The 13,607-nt window shown below is 42.7% G+C and overlaps 1 protein-coding gene and 1 non-coding gene across 12 annotated transcripts in view; one reads left to right on the forward strand and one right to left on the reverse strand.

Moving 5' to 3' along the window:
- Window positions 1-319: 319 nt before the first annotated feature.
- On the reverse strand, window positions 320-392 carry TRNAA-AGC (transfer RNA alanine (anticodon AGC)). Its single transcript has one exon. It is a non-coding gene; the product is annotated as a tRNA-Ala (tRNA).
- Window positions 393-1,175: 783 nt separating this feature from the next.
- Window positions 1,176-13,607, forward strand: part of PPP6R3 (protein phosphatase 6 regulatory subunit 3) — a 38,740-nt gene continuing 26,308 nt past the window's right edge. For 6 of the 11 annotated variants that reach the window (XM_075567002.1, XM_075567003.1, XM_075567004.1 and 3 more), the window contains exons 1-4: window positions 1,176-1,287; window positions 10,342-10,480; window positions 11,783-11,911; window positions 12,900-13,010. In XM_075567002.1, coding sequence (XP_075423117.1) covers window positions 11,900-11,911; window positions 12,900-13,010 — 123 coding nt within the window. In that variant the 5' untranslated portion in view covers window positions 1,176-1,287; window positions 10,342-10,480; window positions 11,783-11,899. The remainder of the gene's footprint in view (window positions 1,288-10,341; window positions 10,481-11,782; window positions 11,912-12,899; window positions 13,011-13,607) is intronic. The other 5 variants (XM_075567007.1, XM_075567008.1, XM_075567010.1 and 2 more) reach the window with 4 other exon arrangements.

Below are 13,607 nucleotides of genomic sequence, written 5' to 3' on the forward strand. Positions count from 1 at the left end.
GCGTCATTTGATGGCGTGACTGGAGCCGGGTAAGTTTACAGAGGCATCACGCTCTTAGCGGGGGACCTCTGTAAACGCCGCACCCCCCCCCCAGAAAAGTCTCACGCCCCCCCCCAGTTTGCGTACCGCTGTTATGGATGATTTCCACTTGTTAATTACTTGTTTAAACTTGGACTTTTGTAAATTATATAAGGCTGGTTATTTGCAGAGAAATAGTTATAAGATTACGATTTTATTCAGAAAAAAAAATGATAAAAATATTCTTGTCGTATTCGTTTGCAGAACAATGTATCATTTTATAGAATAAGAAATAAAACATTGGAGAATGCGGGCATCGATCCCGCTACCTCTCGCATGCTAAGCGAGCGCTCTACCATTTGAGCTAATCCCCCAGCTGGAAAGGGGAGGAACGTAAATCATATACAGCCTTATCCAGAACTGGCAGCACTGATGACGTCAGTAGTTACATAAAAGATTTATTTTTGTTCATAAAAAACTAAAAGTAGTGTTATATTGTGAGGAAATGTATCTAATGTATATATTGATTAACCCGATGCCCAGTAAGTGTTATCTCTTATGCACAGGGAACAAGGAGAGCTCATTGGCTATTGTAACCTAAACTCTTTCTGTGCCAGGTGGGACACAGCTTACTGCGTGTTGCGTTCACCACATAAATGTTTTATTTCTCAGCAAAAACACGATAAACATGAAGGCCCGCAGCCCAGCCAGAGAACCGACCGCTACCATCCCCCCTTTTCTTCTGCCCCGATACAGTGTCAAAAATGACCCGCCCTCCTAAGTCTGGGATTGGTCCGAAAGTCTAGGCAATCTTCCAAACCCGATTGGCACAGTTGGTCAAACGCTGTCGTCTAATTGGATCAGCCACCTTTCACTCTGAGTGACGTAGGTTGTTGCTAAGGCCTGGGAGGCTGTAAGCAGCGCCGGGTATAGTGGGGCTATTGGCAGAGTTCAAGTTTGACTCTCGGCCAATCATCTCGCTGCGATTTCACTGACGACGCCGGTGAAACAGACAGGGGTCGCTACCCAATCCGCGGGCACCTTAGGGGCGGGATGTCTTGACTGAAAGCTGTTTTGACCAACCCCCGTCGCATTTGACAAACCCGAGGGCGGGACCTCGCCCCTGATTGGGTGTACACTCACCCCCTAAAGGATGAGGGGGGAGGGTTTCGTAGAGTTGATGAGATGTCCACCATCTTGAAAACTCGCTGATAGCGCTGAGCAAAAAAAATTTCCCGCCTGACTGGATTAGGTTGTTGTTGACTTCAGGTATTTATTTTTGACTTTCTTATGGTATCTTTAGGAGGCCCCCTGCCTGAGAGAGGGTTCTGGTCTCCAGGACTCACACAGCAGCTGTGCGGGGTATAGAAGAGGAGGAGGAGGAAGGGTGGGGAGGGGGAGACTGCTTCCTCTGTGAGGAAACTGTCCAGGAGCCATTACCTTCACTTAGTCACTCCAACTCCTCTGCTGGAGTGTGGACTTGGTCATTAGCAGCAAGGAGGGGGAGTGCTGCCTTTCACTTTCTTTGGTGGGTAGTGGGCATGTAGCCACTGTAGTGCCGGTGCTACTATCTCCAACTCCCTCACTAGGCCATATAACCCCATGGCCCTGTAGTGGTGTCAGCTCCTGGGTTGTAGCACCTTTTGTTTTTTTTTTAGGGTGACTGGTTAAGTCATTAATAAGAGGCCCCATTTAAAATACAATGTTTGTGTGTTCAAAGAAAAAAATAAAAACACCCAGTTGTAGGTGTATCACGTGAAACGAAAAATACGAGACAAAAATAGATTTAAATCAATATGTTGTGCATGGGGAAAAAAAGATGTACCCATGTTTAGGCCCTAACCTGGACCTGAAGATGTTCCATATTCAGACCGCAACATCGGTTCATATTTTTTCATGCACATTGTGTGTTTAATTTTAAATATATTTGTAATGTAATATATTTATTTGTTTTTAATTACTTTTAGGGTGACATTGCCAGCCACACAGTCTGCAAATACATTTTACTGGCTACTAAGATAAGAATAGGTTGTATAGTTCTACCATGTTTGCTATCCCCCTTTTTTAATTTTTTTTTTTAATGTATGTACGTTTAATTTTTTTAGTTCTCAATAGTGTACGCAGCGCTTTACAAAATGACAACACAGGGAAGGTAAAGTACAAATAGAGCAGCAGATAAAGGGAGACCCTTATCCCGAAGAGCTAACAATCTAAGGCTGCATCCCTGCTGGTGCGGTGCGCTCGGCGCTTGCCGCTTTTTATTCTTGTACTTATGTAGACGTCCCCGCTCATGTGTGGGCACGCATGCTCTCCCAAGCTTGCTGCTTTTTCTTTTTGTACTTGTTATGTAGACGACCCCGCTCACGCGGTGCGCAAGCTCTTGCACGGGCATGCATTCTCTCCCCAAAAAAAAGTGACTTTCAAGCGCGCTCAACATGCCCCCCCGCTAGTGCTTGCGAAATAGAGGACACCCGGCGCTCATGCTTAGAGTTGGTGACGTCACCGCGCTCAAGCATGACACAGTCAAATGCGGACACAGCCGTAAGTGTTATATTGGTGGGTGTAGTAGTAAAAGTGTAAGTCGGGGAGGGTTAGCACATGGGGAGTACAGTATTGATGTTAATAACTTGATGCTGCTTTTTTAATAAGCGAGTTTTCAGCTGGGATTTGATAACAGGAAGTGACGGTGCTCAACTAACATTACATGGGTTAAATGTGAAGAGCTGTTCGGTTGCAGTGAGGAATGAACCAACTATGAAAATGGCACCATGTCTGAGTGCTTTCATTTAAAGGCCATTTCCACACGCTTGAAATATCAACTTGGATGTGTTTAAAAATAAAATGTTGCTGTACACTAGTGTAGTGAAACGAGATGAGGTCGAAGGTAAAATGGCAGGGATCCTATTTTCTGCTTGTTGTGATTTGCGATGATACTTGAATGCTGAAGCAAGTTGTGATCCATTAATAATTCCCAGGACGGGGCAAACCTGTCTGCGTTTCCTCTCTTTATCTGCCTGTAACCATCAATCCATATCATGTCCCTTTTTTTTACAATATATACCAATGTTTGTGTGCGTCATATAACCAGATGAAATCTTCCTCTGTTTTGGTATTTTGTAAAATCATAAATCTCAAATATATTCCGTTCGGTACAATGCGGAGGTAAGAATAAGTCCTAAAGTGTAGAATACGTGCAACTTAAAACCTAATAAAACAATGGGTATCAATTATGCTGCCGGCGTTGACCAATGCGATAAAGGGAAAAAATAATTAAAAGCTGAGGCCACTTAATGCGATGGACCTAAAGAAAATGCAAACGCATACATTATACAGACCAAGTAGGTGAAAAGTCTACTTTGACTCCTGCAGTGGCCTATAGACTTGCAGCGTACATCATGAAGGATGGCACTCTGGGGATTCGTATGGTGTATGCTGTGCACCTCTTGCTGTCTGACCGTAAGCAGGAAGCAATTTGTGTGAGCCAACCTAGCAGCCTGGATCGCCTTGGACAGACAGACCTCTGGCACTGAAGGGTTCACGGGTGACCGAGTATCTGAAAGTCCTTGACATTGATAAGTGAAGCTGTTTTATGCGCTGGCCACAAGATCCCTCCGTAACCCTTTAGTGTCATCACTCCTGCAGCTCATTACTCTCCCGTGATCAACAGGGTCAAATGTAGCACTAAAAGAAAAGAAAAAGCGCATGGAGGGACATAATCAATACAAATAGATATTACTTTATGTAAAAATGTAAACACTACAACACATACAATAAAAAAAGGTTCAGTGTCTCCACTACCGGAGCTCCGATGTTATCCTCAGCTGGTCCCACAAGACGGTATACAGATATCCCACACACATGGGGGGCAGGCTCGGTAGGAGAAACGTCTCAGGAAGCAGCACTGGATACTCTGCAGGTCACTTTTTATTTATTTTTGGCAGCTATGTGGGACTGCCCCTTTTCGCGATCTTTCTGTTCACTTTCACTATATTTCTTAAGGGTGGGCTCAGTGGTCTTGATGCCACTGAAGTTGGTCACTCCTTTTTACACTTGCTGATATTGGCAGAAAGTTTGGGACTTTCCCATGACCACTTGCATTTTGTAAGGAGTTTGTAGTCCGCCCATTTTTTTTTTTGTTTTGATCTTTTTGTAAGAAGCACGATTTAGCAGGTTTAATAGTTATACACGCCATGTGTTGTATAAAGAGGGGTCTGAATATACTCAAATTATATATTTTTTGTTTTTGAAAGTATTGAGGTATTTTGTTGGGTACCCCTGCTTTAGCACAAGTCCAGTTCTCAACGGCCACTAACAGGTCAGGTTTTAAGAATAGCGCTGCTTCAGCCACTCCTGTGTTAAACGATTTGTCCTGTTTAATACTACTGGTGTGAAAGTATTTTCATTTGGTATGTTCAGGGACGTGTACACTTTCATTGTTGTGATTTCATGAAGCTTCACTTTATTTATTTTATTTATACATGCCGCATTTCTTCAGCTTTGGGTTTCCTGGTTTCGATGATGCTTGCCAGGGAAGGTGGCATTGTGACTTCCTTGTAGTTAAATCCTCTATCATCCAGGCCAATGGGCAGCTGCAACGAATAACATTGCGGGTTGCTATTGGCCCGCATCACATTGTCAATTTAAGCAACCGTTTTGTTTCCAGTGGAGGGGACGATACTGGCACTACCTTCAGGGGTATGCATCTCGAACCAGTGTTCCGTTCCAGGGATCTCCTGCTTTCCATCCCGGTTAAAGTGGGTGGCAGGATCAGCGTAGGGATAATCTTTTTAACCTTTAAAGGCCCATAGTAAAAATATTAAATAATATACACTACAGGCTTCTTGATAGGCTAAATCAGGGCTGCGCAATCTTGTCCCCTGCTCGCACGCCTCCACCCCCTACTGGGCTCCAGCGTCAAATGTGACGTCACATTGCCATTTAATTGAAATGCCTTGGGGGGGGAGCGCAGGACCTCTAAAAGCCGCGCACCCCTTGGCTAGATAACTTGTACCATAGCAAGTTAAGAATGCAGTAAAAGAAACGAGATAAAATGATTTGTTTATTAGGAAATCACAGTGTCCCATCTTCATAGGCTTTAAAGAAAAAAAGGTACATTAACATGTGGAATGATTTCCCGAGGCAGATGACCAGAACACAATTCATACAAAAAGGAATATTTCATGCTGTCGGGCTGCCCTTTCATTGTTGTTTTTGTTTTCTTTGTCATTTCTTTACTACTTCGCACGCACGGCCTTGATAACAATGATGGGATATTGGTGTCTCCCTTTTCATTAGGACTGAAATCTGAGGCCCTGCATCTCAAGTTCTGTCCACAGCAGAACTGTACTTTAATTACATTTTTTTTTTTCTGATAGTACTTGACCTTTTTAATGACTTATCTTTTATTTGCATAGCGGCAACATATTCCTCAGTACAATGACAGCGAGGACTGTAACATGACAAGAGTGCACATGTTAAGGCAAACAGACAATAGGAAGGAGGTCCTTTTCCCAAGGCGCTTACCATTACATCAGGGGCCTGGTATTCCCATGGGGTGGGTGGTGTCGGCAGTCAAATAGTGCTTTGGCATGGGTCAAAAAAAGTGGAATAACTTGCCTAAATTCAAATGTTTCCGTCCCTTAGATGTCTGTAAGCAAAATGGCTTAAGAGTAATTCCTCCTACTCGTGACTTATTTTTATACCTCCCACCCCCCATGGTTTTATAAGCAGAGATTCCCCTGGGAGTTAAACGTCACCATTTTTTCAGCTCTGGGGACCCCAGTCCCCGAGATGCTTCCTGTTGACGTTTCCTGGCTTCAATCTTCCTCGGGAGAAACCACATGGCTGCCAAAGTCTGGGCCAACGTTGAAGCTGCAACATCATCCATTGTAGCTTCCTATTGGATGGCCATTTAAATCTCCTTTAAAAAAACAGGCTTTACTACTGGTTACTTCACCATTTAGTGTTGGGAGGTGGGGGTCGGACTCCCAAATGTGTTTATGGGGGGACCATAAATAAAGTTTGGTTACGGTAAATTGCTCCCTTTTTTTTTTTTCTTCCCTCCCCCTCACTGATCTTTGTTATCGAAGGTCTTGAAATGTGTACCAATCAATCTTGTATCTATCTCTTGAATCTACTGATGATGAACCAGAAAAATGTAAACACCCGTCCAGACCTGACTTTTGTTCTATATGGGCATTTCCCACCTTTAATAAATGTAACACATTTTGTAAATTGCCTAAAGCAAATTGTAATGGCAAATTCCATCTCGTATGCAAAATGTATTTACATGGTTTTGGGGTTTTGCACCTGAGACTTTCATTGTTGGAATCCGTGGTGCCTCAATTCAGAGTCGCTGCATGCGTTCTTGACCATCTCGCAATGACACTGCACTTAAAATCCTGTCTTCTGGTTGTGTACATGTGCCCTTTGAAGCAATTGCCTTGGTGACTAAAAAAATATAATTGTAAATGAAGGTCCATATGTGGCCTAAGTCCTTATTGGTGATTTTCTGCCAAAAATAATTTCCACTAATCTGTAAAGGCTAATTTTTTCTTTTTGCCTGCAGGGGTTGACTTGAAATACTTTATAGCATAAAAAATCAAATAGTCATCTTCCTCAAAGAAGCCCCACATATTCCTTGAGCAATTTCCAGAGATTGGAGCAAGCCACACCTTTTTTTTGCTGAATTCTGTCGCGATTTTGCTCCAAACAAATATTTTCAATTCCCATAGAAAATAGAGCCGCCTTCCAGCAGCAGTTTCTATTTCCATCTTATTCTGTGGAAGTAAAACATTTTACAAGGAGGTTGACGTCCTTTCTTTTGCAAGTGAACTCAAATTGCTTATAGAGGCAAGCCAGGGCTTTCCTCTGTTTCCCCCCCCCCCCCCCCACCTCCTGTATTGAAGCCGGGGCCTCTCCAGAACTGAACCCCCTTCATTTCAGCTCCAGGGTACCACCTGCTTCCGGAGCTACTTGCCTCCGTAGTGGTTACCGGTAGCCACTCCAGGGTTCTTAGTATCTGGCTGCTTTTCAAAGCTTGCTGGCCAATAGGAAGCCGTTACCTCATCCAGTGTGGCTTATGTGATCAGGGGCTTCAAACAGCAAAAAACTGCAGGCGATACCAGCACCCCGGTCGGCGGTAAGTATCTCCGGAAGCAGCGTGTCGCCAGAAATGAAGTTAATCGAAATGGGACGTGGCAAATGCCGCCGGCGTTCCACCTCTGGACATTTTTTGCCGTGATGGCCGCTCCTACACCTAACTCCGCCGCGCGCCCGACCCAACAAGCCAAGCTAGGTCTGCCGCTCTGACAACCATGTCCCGGTCACCCGACCCCTGCATCTTTAAAAGTCCCGTGCTGGAACGCTGCCTAGACCGGCCATTCCGACACGCCATCTTTAAATGTCCCGCGTGACATTTTATAGATGGCATGTCGAAGTTGCCTGTCTGGGCCATGTAGCAGTCCTGCAGGGGTTGGGCGTTGCAGACCTGGCTTGAGGGGCACGGGAGCGGACATTGCTGCGAAGTGTGTTGGCGGCAGAACTAGTGTTCTAGACTGGAAATTAATGGGGTTTAGCTCCAAAAACCCTCTGCTTCAAACCTGTATTTTAAAATAAATAAAATGGCTTGCATTGCAAATTTTTTTTTTTTTAAACATTTTTTTTTTATTTTGTCTTTTGCCCAGTTACATCCAAGGAGAGATGTAATCAAAGAGGACATGCAGTAAACATCGTGCCTTTGAGTGCATTCAATTCAGACTGTAATAGTCCTTACAATACCCGATTAGACTAAGGAACGTTATTTTATGTTTTTTTCGTATCCAAGAGCAAAAGAAAGTTTAGACCCGTGCTGGATCTAAAGCTTGAACTGCTAAATCTGCAGTCTTTAAAAAAACAAATGGAACAGCTGTTGTCTTGCCAACATTGTGGAATCAGAGTACCTAATGATACAAGTCTACAAATTCCCATTTATATTTCACACGCGCAATTTCTAAAGTTTGCTGTTCAATTTTGATGCTAGAAAGTTTGTTTCGGGCGCTGTCACTCGTCTTAGACGTGGCTCAAGATCCTTTTGTAACACAAATAACTCAAATACCATTTCCACATAAATGTTCCAGCTGTGGGACAATCTTGGATCTCAACCTTTTTGTATCTCCAGTTTTCTCTGCAGTGGTATGCGTAAATGTTCAAATTGCACTCTGCACTTTATATGGATGAAGTCGACCCTTGAATCCAAACCAATAGGTCAGTAAGGGCATACATTAAACAAGGAGGGTGGAGCAAAGTTTACTTGTCAAGACAAGAGACTTAAGTTAGAGTTGGGCCAAATATACAGAGAATTGGACAATGTGAAGGCAAATTTTAAAGCGATTTCATAAATCTTGCCAAAAGTCAGTGATTCTTTGAGCTTATTTTAAGGTTTGTCTTGCAAGTATCGGGATGCAATTACCTTTCCCCCTGAGCTGGTGTTGGGCTATGCCCTGCCCATTGTTTTAGTGTAGGTGGTATGATTACCATACATTAGTGCTCCCATATGGGCATCGGTTGATGATCTATTCCATGGACCAGATCACCAGTTATCTTCAAGATTGGTCTATAAGAGTGTGAACTAAAAAAAGCGACCCATCATACCATCCAGTATATCGGCGGCTCATCATACCATCCAGTATATCGGCGGCTCATCATACCATCCAGTATATCGGCGGCTCATCATACCATCCAGTATATCGGCGGCTCATCATACCATCCAGTATATCGGCGGCTCATCATACCATCCAGTATATCGGCGGCTCATCATACCATCCAGTATATCGGCATCTCTATTTGAGTCTCTTGCAAGTCCCTCGAAAATCCACTTTTATTATTCAATAAAGCAATTAAGTATCTATTCTAAGAACTTTGTACTCCCAACTTTTTATGAGAAAGCAAAAAAAAAGTCATGCCCATGATCATTAAAGGTGAGTGTGTTTAGCAGTGTGTGTGGTATATAGGTCAAGCATTACACTCTTCACTTTTAAACATTTCAGTATGTATTTACTAAAATAAGCCCTGATATTGGGTCATGGGTAGTAATGTGGGTTTTTATATGCCATTTATATTGGAAGCTAGCACTTTCCCCCACTGTCTGTAAATGTTCTGTTATCTGAAAGCCCATAAATAGGTTTGTTCAGGTGTCAAACCATGGTAAGGTCTATTTTAGGTGAGACCGGATTCCTACTTGAAAGGATAAATTATTCGCTGTGCAGAAGAATAGGAGGCCGCTTTTTTTCCCCCCGCCCCTGCCTGCTTTAGGCCATGTCCCTGCTGGCTACTGCAGCGCCTGCTGTGGCGGACGCTGCAGGGACACGATCCACCCCTCAATGGGGCCGCGCCCGCTGCTTGGGGGGGCTGCCACGCTGCACTGACAAACTCCTGCTCTCAAGAAAATTGAGAGCAGGAGTCACGACGAAGCGCTAGGCCACACACCCCTGGTAGTTCAGCCAATGAGGGCGAACCTGCCTGGTGACGTCATGCCCCCCCCCCCCCCCCCTGTCTTTCCCCCTGCAGACCAGGGGACTCTGCTGCACGCACCGCCTGCCTCAGGCAGCGCTTATAGTGCCGGCGACAGCGTCGCCACGGCAAAACAAATGCATTGCCGCCGTCGCGCTCTTATAGTGAGCGCGACGGATTGGTCGTGATCGCTGGAAGTCATCTCTATTTGATTTTCCTGTGACCGTTGCTTGACAGTCGCGTCGCCGGCGCTAAGCGTAGCCTTAAGGCTGTAATATACAGCGTGCGGCCGCGCGTTCCTATGCGAACGCACGTGCCGCATGCTTTTTGTGTATATAGTGCCGGGAGCTGCAGATAAGGTGTGTGTGCTTTTTTTTTTTTTTTTTAACTTCTGCAGTTATTTGCGCGCACGCACACATGCATACACACATGCATACACACGTACAGACACGAACATTTGAGCGCAGGCAGCGGCGCAAAATGATGAATTTCCTCATCTTCGCCGCTGTCTGTCGGCTCCCCTCTCCCTGCCGTGCGCACGCGCGGCCCTTCTATAGAAAGGCTGACTAACGTGAGCCAACTAAAAATCCGCGCCCGGCACTATAGAACGTGCCTAAGTCTCCAGTCCTTTCTTTCTGCAGTGGATGTAGAAAACTGAGCCTCAGTAATTTGGTGCTTTGGGTGTTCAATGCGTATGTATGGCTGTTTAGCAATGCATGTCTTGGTTACAATTGTGTGCCTTATTTTGTGTTCTACCCAAGGGGGTTAATTATGAATGTCGTTAAACATTTTCGAAATAAAGGAGTCATGTTTGTTTATTTTTTTTTCAACTAGGAAGAAATTGGCAGTCCTGAAATACTTCTGAAAAAGATTCACAACATTTTGGTGCAGTCAGGATACCCTGTAATGGGCCAGGAGTTGCAGAAACTAAAAATAGTTTTATTTTCTTAACATTTTAAACACATTTTAACAGGTAAGCAAGTTTATTTGACCAACTTGTATGGGTATTTTCTGTTCATAAGCATGCTGTAATTTTTATTTAAATTTTTTTTTTTTTTTCACCGTTTAGGCAGCATGCTCTCTGAGAATGAAATGCCAAACATGACCAGCAAACGAACCACTTACGCAAACTAAAATCGGGGTGTTTTTTTTTTCATAATTTGACACATTGAAGTATTTTAACTACTGTTTAGCCTAGTTTATCATGTTTACTCGTTGGCCCTCTATCGGGGGTGTAATGGGGTGCAGAAAAGACTTGATCAAGTGCAGCCTCATCCACAAACCCCATTAAAAGTGAACCACCCCCTCCAAAATGGCCAAGTGTTTGCTTTAAGCATTTTGATTCTGGAAATTTGCCCCAAGTTAATGGTTTTTTTTTTTTTTTTCATATACTGAGCTTCATGAGCGCAGTAGTAAGGTTTACAGACATAGTTGTGCAGATTTAGTGCCCCCCTTTCCCCCTTTGCTACGTGACAGGACAGTATGCCACCGGTAACATTGCCTTGCATGATCTCCCCAAAGCAGGGCGCAACAGGGGATCGTCAATTGCAGTATAAGCTGGCTTGCCAACTTCCCGCTTCTGTTCAGCCATCATACTTTATATACCATTTAAAATTTGCCATTTTTCAGTTTGGTTTTTAGGTATTTGTCTTAAATCGCACTAACTTTTTATTTTGGTTTCCCAATATAACACGCAGGTTTACAGTTTAGTCTTCAATTTTTGACACTAAACTGCCCTTGCACATCGGGTAGGCCAATTAAAAAATATATCATTACCTGCAAGATACTATTATACCGTAGTGCATCAGTTAGTCCTAATTTGTTTTACATTATCCCTAATGCAGGTTTATATCATTTTGTGCCGATGTTAAAGCTTGTATGACATACACGGCACAATTATTCGTTCCACATTACATGCTGCATCTATTTGGAGTTTAGTTTGTCACGTGATGAAGATTCTTTGAGTTAAAAATAACCGTATGTCTTTGGTCATGGCCTGACATCTATTCACTTTCAACTTAACCTCAATGTGTACATAAAGTCGTTGTTACAAACCACTTGATTTTTTTCCCCCGCCATTTGGATGTTTTCTAGAAAGATTTGGCCATTTCCATTCGGGGATTAATACGTTTTCGCAACCCATAGTAAATGCGTATCTAACGTGGTTTTTTTTGTCCTGTTTAGCACCTGCCACTGTTCTGGGCAGTAACAGGAAACACTTCCATGATTCACCTTATTGGCATTCTTCACAGTCTTGTTTTTCCTTATTCCAAAGGACCTGGCTTTCTGTTGGAAATTGATGGATTAATCTAATCCCTTCACCTGCCCTGTTGAGGGAGCACCCCCTTATGTCATCTTGCCTGGGAGAGAGATTCTGACATTTCACAGTAACATGTTTGCAGTAGTATGCGTTTTTTATTTTATCAATTTTTTTTTTTTAATTTGATGCTTTGTTCTTTAAAGTATTTATTACCAATGGATGCCTGTGGTATTTAATCGATTTTGGTACGATTTATACCGGATCTGTCATCTTTGATGAACACTAAAGGTTCTGAAAATTGGTTGACTTGAGCACTGGTTGCGTATGATTTCAGTCATACGAATCTACTACAAAGAAACACCATGGATCAATTGTAACCCAATTCCGAGCTCACCAAATCCTATTTGGTTCTATTGGTTAAAGAAATAAATGATTTCATTGTCCACACATGTATTTTAAAGTGGCAATATGTTGCACTCGCTATAAAAATAAATGTCTAATCTCTCTTTACCATTGCAAACTTATTTTGCTGTTTTTAGCAACTGTACTTTAAAAAAAAAAACCCCAAACAAAAAAACCCTTTAAATTCCGGGGATATCGGTCACTGAAAATGTGCCTCTGGGTGGTTAGAATGGCTGCTGTCATCTGCACTCAACACCACAAACCACTAATTCTAGTGAAATACACGATGACCCTGCAAAAAGAATTAAACAAACAGATTTGAGGAGGGGTAGATGGTTACTTTGGTTTATGCTGAGCAGATCTATTTCCATCAGTTTGTGTTATGACTTCATTTTTTTATTTGCTTTGGGAGGGGGAATTGCTGTTTGGGTGTTGGAACCAAATGTGTTATTTAATTCCTCCCCCCCCCCCCCAGCGCACTTGGACAATAATTTTAGTCCAGTGATTGGAAGGAAGAGTTTTCTGCCGGCCTCTTCCTTCATAACGTTCCAATGGTGGGATGAGACTGTTCACCAAGTATCTAACCAATGAGTACAAATTGGTGTCCAGTTACTGATGTGCTGCTAATTGGGGCCTTAGATTCTGCTTAAATTAAGTTGCTTAAAACAAAACCCCTAAATGTGTGAATAAATCTTTTTTTTTTTATTATTATTTTTTTTTTTAAATATAGCATTCTAGCACGAAGTCTATATTCAGCTCAGCGATACATATTGGTGCAGTATTATACAAAATAAATGTAACCGTTTGTAATTCTGCCTCTTACAGTAAAAAGACAAAAAAGGTGGGTTTCAAATGTGTGGCAGTGCTGTATACGAGTAAAAGCTTTATTTTTGATTCGTTCTTGGTTGTAGAACTGAGACCATATTATGGTCGCGAAGGGTGATTCAGTTACTTGGGTTTTAAGCATTCAATTTTAATTGACCAAACTTTTTCCCTTGTGTTTTTTTTTTTTTTTTTATTATTTTTTTTTTAATTGTTTTAATGTATTTATTTTTTCCATCTGTCATAAATTATTGTGAAACACAGTAAACCTTTTGCCAAATACCCTTAAATGGCAAAACCGTTGGGGCAGGGCTCTTCAACCAGTTATCAGAAGGGCCACACATTTTATATTAGATTTAAAGTCTTAAATGATGGTATTTAAACACACAGTATGGATGAATAACGTGTACCACAAGTACTTGCATTACCATAATGGAGTATTAAAGCTGGGTTTTTTTTTTTTTTTAAGCACAGGGAGCTGAACCCCATTAATTTGAGCTCTGGGGATCACCTGCTTCCCGAGGCACTTGCCTCCTAAGGGGGTGCTGGTATCTTCTGCAAGGTTAAAGCTCCCCGTCACGACCAATAGGAAGCTGTACCAGATGATGTCACGACT

Source organism: Ascaphus truei, chromosome 12 (genome assembly GCF_040206685.1).
Source record: "Ascaphus truei isolate aAscTru1 chromosome 12, aAscTru1.hap1, whole genome shotgun sequence".
Taxonomy (NCBI): domain Eukaryota; kingdom Metazoa; phylum Chordata; class Amphibia; order Anura; family Ascaphidae; genus Ascaphus; species Ascaphus truei.